This window comes from Dioscorea cayenensis, chromosome 19 (genome assembly GCF_009730915.1).
Source record: "Dioscorea cayenensis subsp. rotundata cultivar TDr96_F1 chromosome 19, TDr96_F1_v2_PseudoChromosome.rev07_lg8_w22 25.fasta, whole genome shotgun sequence".
NCBI classification, from domain to species: Eukaryota; Viridiplantae; Streptophyta; class Magnoliopsida; order Dioscoreales; family Dioscoreaceae; genus Dioscorea; species Dioscorea cayenensis.
This window is the reverse complement of record NC_052489.1, coordinates 16,340,410-16,361,798: the sequence shown is the minus strand read 5'-3', so window position 1 is coordinate 16,361,798 and position 21,389 is coordinate 16,340,410. Positions and strand designations below refer to the sequence as shown.

Below are 21,389 nucleotides of genomic sequence, written 5' to 3'. Positions count from 1 at the left end.
AAGACATAAGTCAGGTTTAAGATGCGAGAATGTGTATCAACCTCCTCGTATTCAAGTTAGCACAATGATTTGGAGGAGCACAAAGGCAATCACGTTCAAGTATTCTGGCTTGTGCATGTATAGCAAGATCTTCACCAATGTAGCCGTCTATTGAAATAACAAAGTGATCTACGATGTAAACATGTGCCCGTTTACGTTACCTCGATGAGAACATGGATTCAGGAGTATTTCAGGCTGGTACTATAGCAAGGAACTGTAGCAATTCATTGTAGCAAGTACTGTTCACAGCCGGCCGAGAAAAGTGATTTCCAGAGAATCCACACGGGCATGTGGAAATTCCACATGCCCGTGCATTAATTGCACGGCCCGTGTGGTGAATCCACAGGGGCGTGTAGATTCCCGTTTTTTGCCCTATTTAAGGCCAATTTCAGCCCCGATTTCAGTATTCTTTTCTCCATCTTTTCCCTAACTTGAGAGAGGGCGGCAGCTAGGGTTTCGTGAGGCATTGGCTAGGGATTGGGAAAGGTTCTACGGCTCCGACATTGCGTTCTATTTGGAAGAAGATTAGTGGGAGAGTCTTCGTCGGCACCGATCCAGCGAGATGTATCCTAGGCCTGACAAAGGGACCCTTGGACGAGTAGAAGCTTCTCCACAAGACCATCGCCACGACTATCGAGGGGGTTTTCTATGTATTACTTGTTTTTACATTTGATTTCATTGATTGTAACTAGCTCCATGGAGAGCTAAACCCCCTAGTGGGTACTTGGATTTGTGAACCCTAGGATGTATTTGTTTCATTAAACCTTATTATTATGCTTTCATTAATTGATGTTTTATTTGAGTTCCAATCTTCAATGCTTGATTGACTGAATGCTCTCTTAGAGTGACACTAGGGTTGAGAGTTCACCTTGGTAACCCTTTTGAGTGAGTGACATACCACGAGAGTTAGACAAAGCTAGATTGGAGAGGGTTGAGTGGGTGAGTCGGGAGGTAGCAGAGTGTCCCTTTTCCCCTCCTGTGTACTATTCTATACGAGTGCGAGGTTGAGAGATTGTTCAATTTCTTCTCCGGGACATGTATAGAATTAGGCATGGTCGACCTTAGATTTGGGACCATGTATTGAAGGATCTGCACGACTCATTAATGCATTAGTTAGAAAGCATAATAGAGGGTTTTGCACTTGAAATGATTGTCTTAGGCGGAATAATATCTGGGTACCCCATTTATATCGATTGCCTTACATTCCCTTTACTTGTGCTCTTTTTCTTGTTTCTTTTACTTTTGTTACATTACATCCCATCACACAACTATTATTCACTTTTTGCTTAGTTAAGAAACAATTCAAGTGTTTTTATTCCCTACTCCGTATGGATATGATACCCACTCATCTGGGATTTATTACTTTGACAAACCTGTGCATTTGCGGGACATACGCAAGGGGCGTTGTCAAGTTTTTGGCGCTGTTGCCGGGGAGTAGGCGTTTAGAAATCTTTTGCACTTTGTTTTCTTAGCTATTTATTCATGCATTCTATTTCACATCTTCTTTTTCTATCATCATTCTGATTTGTTTTCTTTCTTTGGATGCAGCACCAAGTTATGACCCGACGGAACCCTTTGATATTTATTGAAGGAAATCCTGAACTTGAACGTACACTCAGAAGAAAAGGAAAAGAACCTGTGCAAGAACCGCCTAATCAAGCTGAAATAGAAGTTAAAGGGTTCGATAATATAACAGAACAGAATGAGCAACAGAGGACACTTTCTGATTATGCTAGACCCTCAGTTTTGGGCACGTAATTGAGCATTGTATGACCCCCAATTACAGCTTCGAATTTTGAGCTGAAGCCAGCATTCATCCAAATGATTCAGCAATTTACACAGTTCAATGGTTTGGCCGATGAGGGCCCAAACAACCATATAGAGAACTTCTTGGAAGTTTGTGATATGCTGAAGATTAACTGTGTATCAAATGATGCTATTAGATTGAGGTTTTTCCCATTCTCTCTCAAGGGAAGAGCCAAGCAGTGGCTACATTCTTTGCCCAAGGCCTTCATCACGACTTGGAACGAGATGGTCGAAGCTTTCCTTGCTAGATACTTTCCTCAGGGGAAGTCGGCTAAGCTTCGCAATGAGATATCGTCGTTTGTGTAGATGGAGTTAGAGTCATTATTTGAGACATGGGAGCGCTTCAAGGATCTTTTGCGGAGGTGCCCACAACACGGATTTTCAGAATGGATGATTATTTAGACTTTCTACAATGGGTTGAATTCAAGTACACGGCAGTTGTTAGATGTCGCCGCAGGAGGTACAATGGGGAGTAAAACCCCGGAAAAAAGCCTGACAGTTACTAGAAGACATGGCCATGAACGGTTATCAATAGAATGCGCGGGAAAGAAAATAGATGGTCGGGCTTCATGAAATAGATGCAGTAACTTCATTGGCGGCTCAAGTGGAATCGTTGAGTAAGAAGTTCGACCTTCTAACTTCTAATAGAGTGGCGGGAGTGACTACTTGCACTGGATGCGGTGGAGGGCATGCTCCCTCCGATTGCTTGATCTCTATTGGTGATGCATCTTCAGTGGAGGAAGTCAATTTTGTGGGTAATTTAATGAGGAACCAAGGGAATCCATATATAGCAACACCTACAATCCGGGTTGGAAGAATCATCCCAATTTCTCGTGGAGTAACCAAGGACCACAAAAGGCCATGGCACCAACTGGTTTCCAACAACCACAAGCCCCAAATATAGACAACCGAGTTCAGGCATAGAAACCTGAATGACCAATTTAGAGAAGGCCTTGACTAGATTTGTGCAATTATCGGATACAAGGTTTCAATAAGTTGAGGCTACACTTCGCAATCACACCGCTTCTTTGCACAATCTTAAGAATCAAGTGGGGCAAATTACGAAGTCTCTATCGGAAAGACCACAAGGAAGCTTACCAAGCAATACCGAAACTAATCCTACAGAGCATGTGAAGGCGATCACTTTGAGAAGTGGTCGTGAGGTTGAGGGTAGTCTTCCAAGTGAGAAGCCCAATATAGACGCACCCGAGGTCATAGAGGTTGAGGAGGGAGCAAGCAAAGAGAAGGAGGTGGCACCCCCACCTTTTAAGCCAAGAATCCCTTATACCTCTAGATTGAAGATTGACCAAGGGGATGAATAGTACAAGAAGTTCCTGAGTTTGTTCAATCAACTCCACATCAACATTCCCTTTATTGAGGCATTATCCCAAATGCCTAAGTATGCAAAGTTCTTGAAAGACTTGTTGACCAACAAAAGGAAATTGGAGGAGAGTGCCTATGTGATTCTAGATGCTTCTTGCTCAACGGTCTTGCAAAAGAATATGACAAACAAGAAGAAAGACTCGGGAGGCTTCATCATTTCGTACAATATTGGCAATTTGGGTGAAGAAATGGCATTGGCAGACTCAGGGGCCAGTATCAACGTCATGCCATATTCTTTCTTTTAGAAGCTAGGATTGGGAGAGCCTAGGCCCACTAGGTTGATGTTGCAACTAGCGGACCTAACAGTGAGACATTCGAGGGGCATCATTGAAGACGTGCTTGTCAAGGTCGACAAGTACATATTTCCTGTAGACTTTGTAGTGTTGGACATCGATGAGGATGCGGATGTACGTTTGATACTTGGGAGGCCATTCTTGCGCACTTCCAATGCATTGATTGACATAGACGGCGGAGAGTTGACACTGAGGGTTGGAGATTATAAGCTCATATACCGCCTCGCCGAAGCCATGCGACATTCTCTTGATTTCGATGATACTTTGTATTTTCTTGACACTAGTGATGATATTGTTGATGAATTTATACAGGAAATGTTCAATCCGGACCCGTACAAGGGTTTGTTCGACCAAAAGGTAGACATTGAAGAAGTAATGATGCTTGGTCTGGAGGAACAAGTACTATCTACTCCGGCGATCATGAAGAAGGTGCTCCGAAAGATGAAGAGGGCGAGGAGACGCCACCGGAAACGTCTCAAGGATGTTGGGGATGTGCGAGAACTGAACAAGATGGATGAACCATTGAATAAGACTTTGAGTGTTGGTGTCTATATATTTTAATGCATTGTTGTGATTTTCTCGTGGATCTTTGGTGCAATTGTGCGCGTTAATGTATATGGCGAAGATTTGGTCGTTTGAGCGAGTTTTTCATGTTTTAGCTGGTGTATTTTGCATAGTAGGGCAGGCTCTGAGTGTGTATACATGTTCAGGAATTTTTTGCAAAGCCTGTAGAGTTTTCTAAGGCATCCAGAGAAAACACACGGGCGTGGGTATTTTCCACACGCCCGTAGATCTACACTACGAGCTGATCCAGAGAAGGCACAGAAGCGTGGACTTGCCCCTATGAACAACCTTATGAGTTTCGCACGCCCGTGGTAATTTTTGCACAAGCGTGCGTCTCCCTGCAGAGACTTAGCAATTTTTCCCAAGAGTACACAAGGGCGTGGACTCACCCCTGTGGGTGATTCTGTGATAAACGCACGGGCGTGGGTAATTTCCACACGCCCGTGTGGATCTCTGTAGCAGAGCTCTCCTCCATTCCATGAAGACACAGGGGCGTGCGATCGCGCCTGTGAGTTAGACCTGTGAATGTCCACGCCCGTGAGGAATTCTTCTCGGTTGGACAGAGAAGACACAGGGGTGTGCGTCTACCCCTGTGAGTCAGGCGCACTGGCGTGGGCATTTTTTACACGCCCGTGCGGTTGGGTTCAGAGAGGTTGAGTGTTTTTTCCCGAGAGCGCACAAGGGTGTGCACTTGCCCTGTGAGTCTCTCTGGTGGAGGCGCACGGGCGTGGGTAATTTCCACACACCGTGTGGATGCGTAGAATTCCAAGAGATGCGAGTTTTTCTTTAAAATCTTCTTGAATTCTCTTCTTCTTCACTTCCAATCACTCGAAGATCGACTTTGATCAATTTCCTGGCCCACATATCGCTGTTTTAGAGGGTTTTCCATTCAATTTCCACGCCGAATTTGAAGTTTTCATACCTATTTCATTGGTAAACCTTTTACCCTCTTTTCTTCGGCAATTCTTGTTTTTAATAGATCAAAAGTCTTGAGTTGCATGCAATTTCCACTTTATAATAGTTTATGCATGTTTAGAAAGCGTTTAACCATGGTTTTAAGTTGTAATCTTAGAGCATTGACGTGCGACCGTGGGGATTTCATGCCCCACAAATCCACACGGGCGTGGGTAATTTCCACAGGCCCGTGTGGAATTCTGTAGTACTATTTCTAGAGCTTCGTTGATCGTTTTCTCGTCAATTCCTGCATATATGGTACCTCGTTCGAAGAAGCATGAAGTTAAGCGTCCCAAAGATACCCCACCTGAGCCAGTATACATGGAATTCTCGAATCCTGAGCATCAGACTCGATTTGAGAGATTATCAGCACTCAGTTTTGGTCAGTCTCGCTTTGTGGATTTGAGTGTGCTGAGAGAGAATCGGCGGGGTGACGAACTTGCCGATTTGATTGATGAGATGCTAGCAGTGGGAAGCTGGAGAAGATTATTGACTGTCCAAGAGCCTGCTTTCCGTACATTGACGCTAGAGGTGTTGGTGTCTTTTGAGTTTGATCAGCCATATGGGAGATTTGACACCGTAAATGCTATACAGTTCTGAGTATTTGGACATCCATTTTTGCATAAGTGTCAATGAATTCTCTGTTCGTATGGGTTTGTATGACGAAACCTACACAGGTACAGAGGAGTATGGACGCTTGCCGATAGATTTCTCGGGCACAATGACTCCGCAGCAAGAGTACCGAGTTTTGTGTGGACATGGACAGTACGAACCAGGAGTGTTCAAGGCTACCAGCCTATCCCGGCTGAGCTACTGATACTTACACTCAGTCCTCAGCAGGTCTGTGTCCAGTCGAGGTAATAACACAGCTATTTTGAGCAGGCAGGAACTGCTCTATTTATACTCCATGGTCTGCAATGTGCCGATTCACCTGGGGCACATAGTGGAGAACGTCTTTACGCAACAGGGCCAATTTGCGAGAGTGGGAGTATTATTCGCTAGTTCCTACATCACTAGACTCATCTTGGGGATAGGTTTTCTGGACGCCATCCAAGGTGCCGAGAGGACGGTCGTGCCTTCTTCTCTTGGGTTTGATACGATTAGGATGATGGGGTTGGTGCGTAGATGTGGGCCTGGAGCATACATTCTAGCTACGGCTACCCCGGAGATTGCTGAGGGCTGAAGGGATACAGCGGAGGGTTTAAGACAGGTTTCCAAGCCTTAGTTTGCACCGATAGGGACCGGAGCACCCCTTGTAGCGTAGGAGACAGTATAGCGTTTGGTACCCATTTTCACTCCCTCTCGAGCTCATGATCATTTTGAGAGGCTCGATAGTGCTGTGGATGAGCTTCGGCCCGAGCTCGCGGAGGTCCAGACTTTACAGGTTGTGCAGTATGCGGGATGATGGTGCGTCTTGACATCATATTGTAGCTATTAGAGCGAGACGCATTCTCACCCTTTATCAGGAGACCGAGGACCCCTCCGGCATCACCACCACTATTTCCACCGGCGCCATTTGATTTAGCACCCGCAACACCAGCAGAGCCGATATCGGACGACACCGACACTTGAGTTCGTTTTTCGCTTCTTTACTTTCGCATGTTATTTTACACTTGTATACTCAAAAAGGACTTTCCTTCTGAGTTTATTTTCGTTTTGATGTCTCGAGTTGTACTCATTGCCTTATCTTTTATATACTCGAGTTGTTTTTGTTTTATTGAGCTTTACTGAACCCCCTCATGTATGTGTGTAGATGGTCTTGTCAGTATGGGAATTGAGAACTAGTCATGGACAAAGCTAATGTGGGTCGTGTGTGCTTCACAACCCGTTGGAATTTACTCCTAAGGATTTATCACCATCAAACGCAACACTCGGAGTCAGGGGAGTATTGTTTAAATTGCCACTTGCCACTCTCACATCTATACTTGATTGCTTTATTTTCTATTGTGCTTGCATGGTACATTGGGGACAATGTACAACTTAATTGTGGGGGAGGGGGAGTTTCATAGTGCACATGTCTTCTTTTATATTAGTTTGATTGTTATATATGCTCACATAGCCAATGGCGGTTCACTTTAGTTACAATGATTGTATTCTTGAGTTTAGGAGAATTTTTAACATTGAATGTTCTCATGCTCTAGTTTTTACTTGAATTTCTAGGAATTTTTGCCCGATTCACACTTGTTGCACTACTCACTCTTTAAACTCTTTTAGAAACTCAAGTTTGATGTTAAAGGGACTAGTTATAGTTGTGTCTTGTGTTAATTTAAAAAAAATGGAAAAAAAGGAAAAGAAAGAACAAAATAGTTTCATTGTTTAGTTGTGCTTGTTGGGTGGAAAGAGCTACCACCTATGAAGTATGAAGCTACTCTCATAAGTCAGAAACTAGTTATGCCCTAATGAGAGAAAGAGCTATCTCATAAGATGAGTGAAAGCTACCACCCCGGTAGAAAGAGCTACCAACTCGAAAGTGTGAAAGCCACCTTAGCGGCCGCTTTGGAAAGGGCTATCTTAGAGGATGTGTGAAGCTACTACCATCTTTTCAAATTTTCATTACTTTTTGTAGATAAATAAGTCCCTTTTACTTAGAACTTTGAGGAGTATACCTTGGGTTGACTTGAGCGAGTTTACACAGACTTATACGATTTTGGGTTTGTTATCTTTTTTTATTTAAGTTTTTAGCTAGAGCATTGATTTTTCGTATTTAATGTTAAAACTTCCCATACTTGTAGAATGCTCTCTTTGTATGCTTTGGTGAACCTAAGGCCAAGCACTTCTAATATTTCCTTCATCTATGCCTTAATGTTTTAATTTTTGCTTGAGGACAAGCAAAAGCTTAAAGTGTTGATAAGTGCTTGTGTGATAAGAATACGAAGTGTTCTTTCCTTATGATGAGCATTACTTTTATCAGGTTTTAGCGCTAATATGTGTGCATTTATGTTACTTTCATGCATATAGGGTTGTGAAGCCGAATGCTAGAGAAAGAAGCCAATATAGATCGTGAATGCACCATTTGGAGGAAATCTTGAGAAGGATCAAACGCGAAGACATAAGTCGGGTTCAAGATGCGAGAATATGTACCAATATCCTCGTATTCAAGTTAGCACAACGATTTTGAGGGGTACAAAGGCAGTCACATTCAAGTATTCTGGCTTGTGCATGTATAGCAAGATCTCCACCAATGTGCCGTCTATTGAAAAAGCAAAGCGATCTACGACGTAAATGTGTGCCCATTTACGTTACCTCGATGAGAACATGGATTCGGGAGTATTTCAGGCCGATACTATAGCAGGGTATCATAGCAAATACTGTAGAAATTCATTGTAGCAGGTATTGTTCACAGCCGGCCGAGAAAAGTGATTTCCATAGAATCCACATGGGCGTGTAGAAATTCCACACTCTCATGTGTTAATTCCACGGGTCATGTGGTGAATTCACAGGGGTGTGTGGATTCCCGATTCCAACCCTATTTAAGGCCGATTTCAGCCCCAATTTCAGGATTCTTTTCTCCATCTTTTCCAAAACTTGAGAGAGAACGGCGGCTAGGGTTTTGGGAGGTATTGGCTAGGGATTGGGAGAGGTTCTATGGCTGTGACATTGTGCTCCGTTTGGAAGAAGGTTAGTGAGAAAGCTTTCGTCGGCACCGATCCGGCGAGATGTATGCTAGGCCGGACAAAGGGACCCTTGGACGAGTAGAAGCTTCTCCACAAGACCATCATCACGACTATAGAGTGGGTTTCTTATGGATTACTTATTTTTACATTCGATTTCACTGATTGTAACTAGCTCCATGGGGAAGTAAACCTCCTAGTGGGTACTTGGATTTGTGAACCCTAAGATGTATTTGTTTCATTAAACCTGGTTATTATGCTTTCATTAATTAATGTTTTATTTGAGTTACAATCTTGAATGCTTGATAGATTGAATGCTCCCTTAGAGTGACACTAGGATTGAGAGTTCACCTTGGTAACTCTTGTGAGTGAGTGACACACCACGAGAGTTAGACAAAGCTAGATTGGAGAGGGTTGAGAGGGTGAGTCGAGAGGTAGCGGAGAGTCCCCTTTCCCCTCCTGTGTGATTTATCCTACCTCCATTTTCTCGAGTTCTTTGCGGTCATAGTAGAGTGAATGGGCTAAGGGATGACCTTCCACTGGGGCTTAGTTGTAGAGGCAACGGAGTGAAACGTTGAAGTGATTTTAGCACCTAGGGCTTAATTGTGATTAAGGACCTTCCACCTCGACCAAAGGGTTAGGTCTACATCTAGGAAGAGAATTTATCACTTGAAATTCCTAGAACTCATTGCGATTCTATACGAGTGAGAGGTTGAGAGATTGTTCAATTTCTTCTCCGGGACATGTATAAAATTAGGCATGGTTGATCTTAGATTTGGGACCATGTATTGAAGGATCTCCACGACTCATTAGTTAGAAAGCATAATAGAGGGTTTTCACTTGAAACGATTGTCCTAGGCGGAACAATATCCGGGTACCCCATTTATATCGATTGCCTTACCTTCCCTTTACTTGTGCTCTTTTTCTTGTCTCTTTTACTTTTGTTACATTACATCTCAAGGGGCGTTGTCAATTATCATCTTGGAAACGCATACAAAGAAGCCAAAATGGGCGTCATTCAAACTCTATCTAAAGGGATTACTCCATTTTTGTCATTCAAACTCTATCTAAAGGGATTACTCCATTTTTTTTTTTACAAATTGGCAACAAGCACCTTTTTATTTTTTGAATTGCGCTTAAGAGATTTCGAACTCGAGACCTCTCAAACACAACAAGGTAGGAAACCACTAGGATATGCTTTGGTTCCTAACTCCATTTCTCTTGTTATGCTTGCACATTGATTCAATTCCTCATAATTTCCCGTGAAAATTGAATATAATACAAGTGAATTAATTGTAAATCATGTACACTATCTTTTAATTGAAGTAGGATAACAAATAATCTTGCTTCTTTCAAAATCAAATAGTGACTTTTATCATAAATGGTCTTATGAATTCCCTCAATATAATTATTAGTTGCTCGAGACATCTACATGAAACTACAAACCATTAGATGGCTTGCATTGAATTTAAATCTTTCATTTAGTAATCAATTTGTGATATAATATCTTATTAATGGACAAAATCACCACTAGAAATCGGAGACCACTTTTTATATGGCATTAGCCCATTCAAATAACAATAAAATCATTATTTTAATTTGAGAAAGTCAAACTTTAAACACAAAAATTATCAATAAATTTATTTATTTATAATCATTGTTCAGTTAAAGAAAAATGAAAATACTACATTCAATTTATTCGAGCCAAAATATCACAATACAATGCACCAACTGCCTTTAATTTTAAATGTAATAAAACACGCGAAGTTACTAATCCACCTCAAAGAGTGATAAGGATAAGTGACGTCTTACTAATTGGAAGGGTAAGGGTGGATGCATGCCTTCTCCATGTCCCATATCTCTAGTGATTTGGTTGTTACTTTAGCATGGGTGGCATTGTTGAAAAGGAAGATTCTAGAATTAGCATAGATAGCTTCTGTAGGGTATATCCTCGAGGTTATACATGTCCGTCCTCCTTGTGCAAAGCTCTCCACTATGGAGTGATCTACCTAATATAGCAAATCCACTAGAGGTTAAAAATATTGTGATAGATGAAGTTACTTCGACAAAATAGCAACAAAAGAGGAAGCGAATATACCTAAACTAGTTATTTTAAAATTTACCAATTACATAATAAGTATGAAATACATCTATATAATTTAAAATGAAACTAAATTATTTAATACATCTATATAATGTTCCCCATCTCAAAAATGTCTTGAAAAAACTATTTTTAGAATTTTGTTTTTTCGAATTTAACAAAAATGAGCTATTTGTGTAAGTAGCAATACAGGAGCTTGCTCACCAGTGTTCTCACAGACAAGGTTTCACCTTCAAGCACTGGCACTGTGCTTCCATACACGCGTTTCACCAAATCATTAGCCTTAGACGATCTTCATTCATGGCAAGAATTATGAATCTTAGTTATAATGGTTCACATAATATTTATATAGACTATTAGCTAGGCAAACAGATTATGTATTATAATAAAATAATTAATAGTTATCAATTAATTATATAATAAAAACAAAACCTTGCCTCAATCCATCTTGGCAGAAGAAGGTTGAAAGCCCTCCATCAACACCCTTTGCAATGTAAAAGTAAACAGACGTCAACTCAGACAAATTCTCATCTGCAAGAACAATCAATCCAAAAGGCCCCAAAACACCTCTGCCGGCAGCTCCACCACTTGTGCTACAATTATATCCCACATCAGCCTCAATCGCTTCGACCAATGAAGAATCCTCCACATCAAATTCTGCTAATATGTCCAACTAAAAACCAACACACACATCATGCGTCATCCAAAGAAACACATGTTTTTTTGATATAATATAATGTATACATATAATCATATAGAGAAGGTATGTGCATATAGATAGATGGCACCTGTGTGGCACTGGTGAGGTTGAGAGGCACCAGTGAACCTGGGGGAAGCTTGATTGCATGGAAGTTCTTGGACGTGAGCCTTAAACTCTCCACCTCTTCTACTGGCCATTGAAGTAAGTTGCTACCCGTCTTGTAATCAAACAGCACCGTCCTAGGGATGGTCTGTGCTAAGCACAGCTTCCTTGTGAGTAATTTACTACGTTTGTCATTCACCCAATATTAACTCATGATTATTTTATTCTGGTAAGGGTAAGGTGACTTTAGGGACCACAAGAATTTAATTAAAATGAGCATGTTGATAGATGGGTACCTTCCCCACCTCAATAATATTGCTAAATAATAAAGATGGAAGGCACCTAATTGAATTGTATATATAATTGCATATAAATGTGGTTGTTTGTTTGGTTGGGTTATCAAAAGTAGGCTTAAGTTGGTATTATTTTTTAAATTTTGAATTTGTTTTGAATAAAGAAAAAATTTTATTAATTAAATTATGACTTCATTAAGTTATAATAATAAATATTTTTAAATTTAAAATTATACTTGTTCATGAATGATATGCCCCTATCGATATCAATAATATATATATATATATACATATTTGTTAATAAACAAAGTCATGGGTATTTGGATAAACTTTTTTGTGTTTTTTTTCTATTATTCATGAACATGGATCTCTTAACAAGGTTGAGTGTTTGGTGTTGTATTAAAAAAAACATAAAACAAAAAAAATTGTCATTAGTCATTATGATCAACCAAAAGATCGATGTTTTTGAAAACAAAAATTATATATGTCAAGTTATTAATTTTCTCAACCCACATAAATTTTAAAAAATAATTTTGGGTGAATATTTCTTTCAACTGTTTTAATTTCCTAATATTTCTATGAAAAGCAGCAAGTTCTCACCAAAGAAACTTTAAAGCGTTTTCTCTTAGAAACCATAATTTCTGCAAAAACAAATTTTTTTATAAAAAAAATCAATTAGTACAAGTTTTATATATGTTTATAAAATCTATCATCAAACAATAAATTTTAACAAAAATGCCGCTAAAAATATAAATTTATATATTATATAAATTAATTTATGAAAATCAAAAATTAACATATATGTTTTTTTAAATATATACTACATAAAATAATTTATAAAATATCAATAGATTAAATAATAATTTTTTGTAAATTTATTTTTTAAAAATTAGTATATTATTAATATTTTTTTAAAAAAATAATTTTTTTAAAAAAATAATTTTTTTTGAGAAAGCGCAATGTCACGGGACCCAGGGGACGAACACGTGGGAGGCAACGCTCACCACCGAACCAGCTGCTCACCTGCAGAGGCAGGGGATCGAACTCGGGGAGCCATGCTCGACACTCGAGGCGAACACCCTACGCAAGGGACCCGATGCCAATAGACCAAATGGTCGTTGGCTTAAAAATAAAAATTAAAACCCCTAGAAAGAGATATTTTTAAAAATTTAAAATAAATCGCTTTAGAAAGATAGAGAGAAATATAAAAATAAAAACAGAGAGAGCAAAAGGGAGAGCCGAGAGGTCCGCCGGTGACAAAAATAAAAATTTTTCAGAGAAAACCTTTAATTTTTTTTTAACACTGATGAGAGGAGGGATTTGGGTTATTACCTGTACAGACGCCCAACCTTTTCGCAAATCAGTGAGCTCACTATCAGTCTCACCGACCCAACCCCACAAAACCCTCCTCTGCTTCTTCTCATCATAAAAACTTTTGGACGCATAATACTTGCCGTAATCAACCCGTAACCCAATCCCAACATCCATCTCCTTGTCATCCGGCCTCCACGTGTCCTCCACAGCATCATACGTTCCAATCGCATAGTAATCATGCTTATCATCATCCAAACTCACTTTCACCACGTGCTTCACTCCATCACCGGCCGGAGTCGACGTGTCCAACCCAACATCTGCCGTCGTTGACACAGGGAAAAAGTCAACGCACTCCCACATGCCTGTCCCGTTGACTTGATGCATCACCCCCGGCAACAACTCGTATGATAAGAAGTCCTTGGTTCGGTAGACAAGAACAATGCCGGCATGATCATTCGAGTCGTTCTTTGATCCGATCGCAACTCGCCAGGACATGTCGGACTGGACGAGCCAGGCCGTGGTAGGGTCACGGAAGTCCTTGAGGCCAATGCCGGGTGGTGGGACTAGGACTGGGTTGGACTCAGACTTGACCCAGTCAATTAAGAGTGGGTCACTTAGATTAGCTGGGAATGCCAGGTTTTGAACTTGGACTGAGTTTGTTGTTGAGCCGGTGTAGAGGACGACAAGCTTGTCGGTGGATACAAAGGTGGCTGAGCCAGTCCAGACTCCATTTGCATCATACCTTGTAAAAATGTGTGACCGTGCGAGAATTTATATATATATATATATATATATTTTTTTTTTAAAAAAATAACAAGCACCAGAACCCTGAGACGTGCACGTGTGCGGAGTAAAGCTCAACGCAGACCCACGTGTCCTCACCTTGCGTAAGCTATGAGATTCGATCCGGGTCCTCCCCGAAATGAACACTTTACACAAGGGACTTAATACCAATTGACCCAAATGCCGTTGACATATATAATTTTTTTTTAAATAATATTAAATAAATAATGTTTTAAATAATATATGTTGATTAACTACAGTGTTTTAGTCAATATTGTGACAAACATTTCTGGCACAAGCTGCAACTGCCACCACATGTTGAAACTATGCTTTTCATCGCACGGTTGCCCAAGTAAATATATTTTTTAAGGAAAAAGCTTGTTGATGTACTAATTTAATGGCGTATATGAGCTTCTCACCAATAATTTAATGCCTGACCGTACATTTTTTGTTAAGTATATGTACTTTCTCACATGATTTGTCATTGGTTTGTCATATCCATGTTGGTTGCTATATTTCTTAAAATATCATATGTTTAATTGTCAGAAAAAAAATTAATTTATATTAATTAACATAATTATCATTTCCTTAGTAATTGGGTTAAATTGAGAGATGAACTTGAACATAAAGAGGTAATTTGAGGACTAAAATACTATAATATTTTTCATACTTATCCGCTAAATTACTCATTCAGCTAGCACTTCAAAATAGAAAATAAAATTAATAATGTATTTAATAGAAGTAAAACATTAACATAAAAGTTACTAGGTGCTAATTAATATATAAAACATCAAATATTTTTTCACCTTACCAGTGGTCAGGAACCATGGCGACTGGTAAGTAAAGCCAGTGGATGAGATCACGTGAGACAGCGTGTCCCCATGTGATGTTCCCCCAGACAGCCGAGTCTGGGTTGTATTGATAGAACAAATGGTACCATCCTTTGTAATACAATGGAGCTGCATGCAAAAGCCTTGACATGTTTATACAGCATGATACCAAGATCTGCATAAATTCTATACATCTTTTCAATTGGCTGACTTACCATCAGGATCTGAAAAGAAAAACAAAAAATAAAAAAAACAAAGAGCAGTTAATCAGTAAAAAGTGAAGATGATGAAATATAAGCGTTGACGACAAACCTAAATGTTTGACTAACCGTTCATCCAGTTCTTCTGGGGTTGGAAATGGAAGCTGGTGCGTTGCCATTGGAGTATGGAGTCCGTCCATGGGAAGGGTGTACTAGAGATGAGTTCTTGGTTGATGGATTTCTCAGAGACACCTTGAGAAGGGCCATGGGAGGTGAGGACTGGTTGTTGGCTTTGAGATGAACTAAGAGGTGTTCTGGAGGAGAGTAAGAACACCAGAGTGAGTAGAAGAAAAGTGATTGATGCTGCCTTTAATAAAAACCATGGCTTCAGAGTAGGAGGAGAAGGTCTTGAGATGATGAGAGGTGACTCAATATCTTGCCTGTTCATGGTGGACATTTTTTTTGTGGATAGGATTGACTATACTAGCTATATAAATATACATATGCATGTGATAGTTAATGAAACCATTTATCATGATTTTTCAAGTTTTTCATAAAAATGTATGAAGGATTATGATAAATAATTCAATTGTTAATTTCGGTAGGTAGGGGATAATGATCAAAATATTCGGAAAAAGTTGTCAAGGATGATGTATTGAGACCATGTTGTGGGGGTTTTGATGTTTACTTGGAGTCCCTTTTGGATATGTCCATATGTGTTCCTGCCAAAAGCTGAGGAAAAACAAAATTGATATTGGACCATGGGTGGCTGGGAAGGAGAAAGGTTAGGTTGTGGGTGTTTCTCAGCCACGTTTCATCTTGCGTTTGTGTTGTATGAGAGGAGATGATAATCCAGATATATAGACTGGACCGGTTGTGCCAACTACCTCTGCCTGCTAGCACGACTTCCTTCCAAAATTCACATTTCTAAATTGGATTTGTGATTGGACTGAATTATTGAATAATTTAACTGTCATGTTTTTTTATATTAAATAATCAAAAGCTATCTAATGTGTTCATATATATATATATCCAATTGTAAAGGTAAATATAGGCAGGTTAATCTAACCAAATCTAGATTTTTTGAATCAAAATGATGGGAACAATTAACTGCTCTACTTTAGATAGCTAATCAATTGGTCAATTAAATCAATTCAACGAGTTAGCTTCCTAATGTGTTAGATATATCCAATGTAGGGTAAATATAGATAGGTTAAATCAACCAAGTCCCGTTTATTTGAATCAAAATGATGGGAACAAATACTTGATCCATTTTAGGTAGCTTGTTAATTTATCAAATCAATTTGGCAAATTAGCTATCTAATGTGTTTGATATATCTAACATAAGGGCAAATACAGACATCCTAGTTGAACCAAATCTAGATAACTAGTTAATTTATCAAACCAATTCAATTATTAGCTATCGAATGTGTTAGATATATCTAACATGAGGGTAAATATAGACAAGTTAATTGAACTAAATCCTGAGTTTTCGAATCAAAATGATGGGAACAATTATTGTTCCATATTAGATAACTAGTTACTTTATCAAAAAATTCAACAAATTAGCTATCAAATGTGTTAGATATATCAAACATAAGGGTAAACATATTGAACCAAATCGAGAGTTTTCAAATCAAAATGATGGGAAGGCAATTATTGTTCCATATTAGATAACTAGTTAAATAGTTATTTTAAATCAATTTAGCTAATTAGCTATCTAATATGTTAGATATTTCCAATGTTGGGATAAATTTAGATAGGTTAATTGAACAAAATTAGATTTTTTGAATCAAAATGATAGAAATAATTAAATGTTCCATCTTAGGTAATTAATTAATCTATCAAACTAGTTTAACACATTGGCTATCAAATGTGTTAGGTATATCCAATGTAGGGGTAAATATAGACATGTTAATTGAACCAAATCAATTTTTTTTTTAAATCAATATAAACAATTAACCGCCATATGAGATAACTAGTTGATTAGAGAAATCAATTCAACCAATTAGGTATCTAATGTGTTAGATATACCCAATGTAGGAGCAAATTGTTTATATGGTTTTCTTTTAATTCCTAATTCCATTAGGAATTTATTATTAAAATAAAAAATAATAATAAGATATTTAAAAAAAATGAAAATGAATAAAAGAGAGAGGGAAAAAGAGGGAGTTTGAAGTTTAAAAAAAAAAATTAAATTTAAAAAAAAAAGAAGTGATAAGAACTGAAAAAAATTTGAATTTAAATTTTGAAAAAAAAATTCTCACGTGATTGAGAATTTTCAGGGGGTTTTGAGGATTTTTGGGGGAACAGATGCTAAAAAAAGAAGAAAAAAGAACAGAAAAGGAAGAGGAAAGAGAATATATATATTTATATATTTATATATTTAAAGATATATACGCATATATATATATATATATTTTCGTTTGAAATTTCAAATATATATATATATATGAATAATAATAAAAAAGGGAGGGAAATTCAAAAAAAATTAATAATAATAATAAATATATAAAAAAAAGAGGAGAAAACACATATACGTGCATGCATCCATGGTTAGCATGCATTTCTTTTCTCTCTCTCTCTCTCTCTCTCTCTCTCTTGATCAAACACAATGAGTAGAAGGTCGAAGAAGCCGAGGAAGGCGATGAAGAATGCTAAGACAACCCATGCCGATGATGACGATGTATTCGCGGGTGAAGTTATGGATGACAAGATCGACGCTTATCATAAGCAGCGGGATGTGATTCCATTGGATTCTAATTCCAGTGATAGTGATTCCAGCGATGCGGAGCAACCGGTCTTCAATCTTGGGAGGGACCATATTGATGACTCTGAAAATGGCATCAGCGACGTGATGAAGAAGTCGAAGCCCGCCGCCGCGAGGGCGAGAAGGAGCGTGCACGCCGGGATCGGCTTTATCACCATGACCACCGATCCTCCGGCTCTGCATCTAATGCTCACCATGGACCTCAGCGCCGCAAGAAGACCTTCTGGTTTGTGGTGTCCTCGAGCCCTACGACCGCTCCTACGATCGTGTCAGCTCTAAGAATGAGTGCCGCATGGAACACTTCAAGACCAGGAATTTCTTCAAGGTCACCACTACCAACGACCCCGTCATCTACTGCCTCGCAAATGAAGACAAAGCCACTGTCTTTGTCACTGATGCTATCCCCTCCGCCCTCATGTGCGCCCTGCGCTCTGTTTACTCGTAGGACATTGTCATCCAGCGCATTGGCAACAAAGCTTTTCTTTGACAAGCGCGATGATTTCCAGCTTGATCTCTTGTCACTGAATGAGCCCTCTCAGGAGCTATTTTCTGAGGCAAAGGAAGACAACAACTCCGCACACTCACTTGCCGTGGAGGCTACTTACATCAACTAGAACTTTCCACAACAAGTGCTCGTTTGTGATGACAACAAGGTCGCTTTTGAAGAGCTGACAAGGTCCCCTTGCGTATATCCCGCAAGTGCACGGGTTTGTCGAAGTAATAATCCCGGGTGAGCGGGTATCGAATCCACAGGGAGTAGGGAATAAAAGTACTTAATTCGATTCTTAGCTATGTGAAAGATCAATGATAATGAGTGTGATAATGATTCAATTCTCAACAATAACAACAACAAGAAAGGGAACAAAAGTAAAGAAGGGGGGTAAGGCAATCGATAAAGATGGGGTACCCGGATAATGCTCCTCTTAGGATAATTGTTTCAAGTGCAAGAACCCTCTATTATGCTTCCTAATCAATGCAATGGTGAGTCGTGGAAATCCTTAATTACATAGTCCCAAATCTAAGGTCAACTATGCCTAACTCTATACATGTCCCGGAGGAGAAATCGAACAATCTCAACACCTCGCACTCGCATACGGTTGCAATGAGCTCTAGGGATTCCAAGTGATAAATCTCTTCCTAATTATAGACCTAACCCTTTGGTCCAAGTGGAAGGTCCCTAACCACAATTGAGCCATAGATACTAAGATCACCTCAATGCTTCACTTCGTTGCACGCGCAATTAAGCCCCAGCGAAAGTTCATCCCTTAGACCATTCACTCTATTATGGCCACAAAGAACTCGAGGAACGGAGGTAGAATCTATCACGCCGGAGGGGAAAGGGGTCGCTCCTGTACCTCTCGACTCACCCTCTCAACCCTCTCCAACCTAGCTTTGTCTAACGCTCGTGGTGTGTCACTCACTCACAAGGTTACCAACAAGAACTCTCAACCCTAGTGTCACTCTAGGGGAAATGTTCATACAATCAAGCATTCAAGGTTGGAACTCACAATAAACATCAATTTATTGAAAGCATAATAAAGAGGTTCAAAGAAACAAATACATCCTAGGGTTCACAATACCTGAGTACCCACTAGGGGTTTAGCTCTCCATGGAGCTATGTACAATCAATGAAATAGAATGTAAAAGCAAAGAATCCATAAAAGAAACCCCCTCGATAGTCGTGTCAATGGTCTTGTGGAAAGTCCTCTACTCGTCGTCCAAGGATTCCCTCGTCCGGTATAGGATACGCCTCGACGGAAGCTCCCCTACCAACCTTCTTCCTAAGGAATGATGATGTTGGAGCCGTAGAACCTCTCCAAAACCTTGGCCAATACCCCTCGAAACCCTAGCCGAAGCCCACTCTCAAGTTGGGGAAAAGATGGAAAAAAGAATAAAAAAATCGGGGCTGATTCGGCTTTAAATAGTGCTGGAATAGGGCGACTACACGGGCGTGGATGCTTCATGTGCCCGTGCGGAATTTCCACACGGGCGTGTGGATTCTCTGAAACTGTCATTTTCGGCCGGCTGTGAACAGTAACTGCTACAGTGTTTGTTGCAGTGATTTGTTACAGAACCTGCTACAGTACTATGCCAAAAATACTCCCGAATCCACCTTTCATCGAGGTAACATAAACGGGTACACGTTTATGCCGTGGATCGCTTTGCTTCTTCAATGACGGATAAGTTGATGGAGATCTTGTTCTATGTGCATAAGTCGGAATGCTTGAATGTGACTACCCTTGTGCCCCTCCAAATGGTTGTGCAAACTCAAATACGGGGAGGTTGGCACACACTCTAGCATCTCGCACCCGACTTATATCTTCGCGTTTGAACCTTAGCAAGATTTCCTCCAAAATCGGTGCATTGTGATCTACATTGGCTTCTTTCCTTCATAATTGGTTTCACAACCCTACCTGCATAAAAGTAACATAAAAACACACATATTAATGTAAAAACCCGAGAAAAGTAATGCTCAATATAAGGAAAGAATGCTTCGCATTCATATCACACAAGCACTTATTAGGAGCCTATACCCTTCGCTGCTTATGGGGAGGAGCTCGCCTCTGTTTCATACCGCTACCGAAGATGGAAACTTGATGATGATCTTCATTTGGTTACTCGCTGTGAGGTCCATACTGTAACTGAAGTTAGAAAGCTCAAGAACAATGCCAACAAACTTGCCAAGTGGATCGCACAGGCTTTTCTTGCAAGTGCCGATTTGATGAAGATTGGATATGTCTCAAGAGTTCATCCAAGAGACCATTACAATCATGTGATTCTCAGTATGATTCAGATCAATGTTGCAAACATGTGGGGCATTGTTAAGTCAATAGTGGACCTGTGTATGAAGCTTAATGAGGGAAATATGTTTTGGTGAAGACATACTTCAAGGTTGTCATTCTTGGGTGAGTAAAAAAAATTATTGTTATACGAAGGGTGAGTTAAAAAAATGAAGAAAAAAAGGGAAAAAAAATGAAGGATGATTTTTTTTAAAAAAAGATGAGTTAGAAATAGAGAAGGAAAATGAAGGATAAAATAATAAAAAAAATAAAAAAAATGAAAAAAAAATGAAAAAAATGAGGGATGAGTGATGAAAAAAGAGAGAAAAAAAAATGATGAAACGTTAGTAAAAAAAATGAAAGGGAAAAATAAAAAAAATGAACGGTGTGTTTTAAAAAAAAGAGAGAGAAAAAAAATATGGAAAAATGGAAATAAGAGAAGAAAGGAAAATATGGGAAAATGAAAGGATGGGTTAAAAAAAAATGTGAAAAAAAGTAAAGGATGAATTTGGTAAGGGTATTTAGGTAATTTTCCTTGCAGGGCCTCCTCTAGAAAAATCCTATGAAATTTCTCTCATTCCACCATGAAGCTTGACTTTCTTGGGATAACGAGAATTTTCTATGAAATTTCTCTCATTCCACCTTGAAGTCTTGACTTTCTTGGGGTAATGAGAAATTTTCAATAAATTTCTCTCATTCCACCATGAAGCTTGACTTTCTTGGGGTAACGAGAATTTTCTATGAAATTTGTCTCATTCCACCTTGAAGTCTTGACTTTCTTGGGGTAACGAGAAATTTTCATGAATTTCTCTCATTCCACCTTAAAGTCTTGACTTTCTTGGGGTAACGAGAAATTTATTCATGAT

The 21,389-nt window shown here is 39.3% G+C and overlaps 1 protein-coding gene, 1 non-coding gene and 1 pseudogene across 3 annotated transcripts; 1 reads left to right on the top strand and 2 right to left on the bottom strand.

Moving 5' to 3' along the window:
• Positions 1–2,118: 2,118 nt before the first annotated feature.
• LOC120250894 lies at positions 2,119–2,225 on the bottom strand. Its single transcript, XR_005533225.1, has one exon. It is a non-coding gene; the product is annotated as a small nucleolar RNA R71 (small nucleolar RNA).
• Positions 2,226–10,315: 8,090 nt separating this feature from the next.
• Positions 10,316–15,496, bottom strand: LOC120249657 (beta-fructofuranosidase 1-like). 2 transcript variants are annotated; one of them, XM_039258237.1, is made up of 8 exons: positions 15,103–15,485; positions 14,989–14,997; positions 14,755–14,902; positions 13,179–13,902; positions 11,540–11,701; positions 11,189–11,424; positions 10,956–11,043; positions 10,316–10,659 (listed from the first exon to the last, which is right to left on the bottom strand). In XM_039258237.1, the coding sequence occupies exons 1-8, from the start codon at positions 15,428–15,430 to the stop codon at positions 10,462–10,464; spliced, it is 1,893 nt and encodes a 630-aa protein (XP_039114171.1). In that variant the 5' UTR covers positions 15,431–15,485; the 3' UTR covers positions 10,316–10,461. The 2 variants fall into 2 exon arrangements, 1 of the variants encoding a protein (XP_039114171.1); XR_005532866.1 differs by having other exon boundaries at positions 10,518–10,659; positions 11,184–11,424; positions 15,103–15,496.
• Positions 15,497–17,587: 2,091 nt separating this feature from the next.
• LOC120284089 lies at positions 17,588–20,621 on the top strand (annotated as a pseudogene).
• Positions 20,622–21,389: the final 768 nt, after the last annotated feature.

Bases quoted from the DNA above. Each gene is read 5' to 3' on its own strand.
- LOC120249657 (XM_039258237.1), bottom strand. From the start codon at position 15,430: ATGTCCACCATGAACAGGCAAGATATTGAGTCACCTCTCATCATCTCA. The intron at 13,903-14,754 runs GTAAGGTGAAAA...CATTTTTACAAG, and splicing joins GCCATGGTTCCTGACCACTG to GTATGATGCAAATGGAGTCT. The intron at 11,702-13,178 runs GTAATAACCCAA...TGCTTAGCACAG, and splicing joins AAGGTTGGGCGTCTGTACAG to ACCATCCCTAGGACGGTGCT.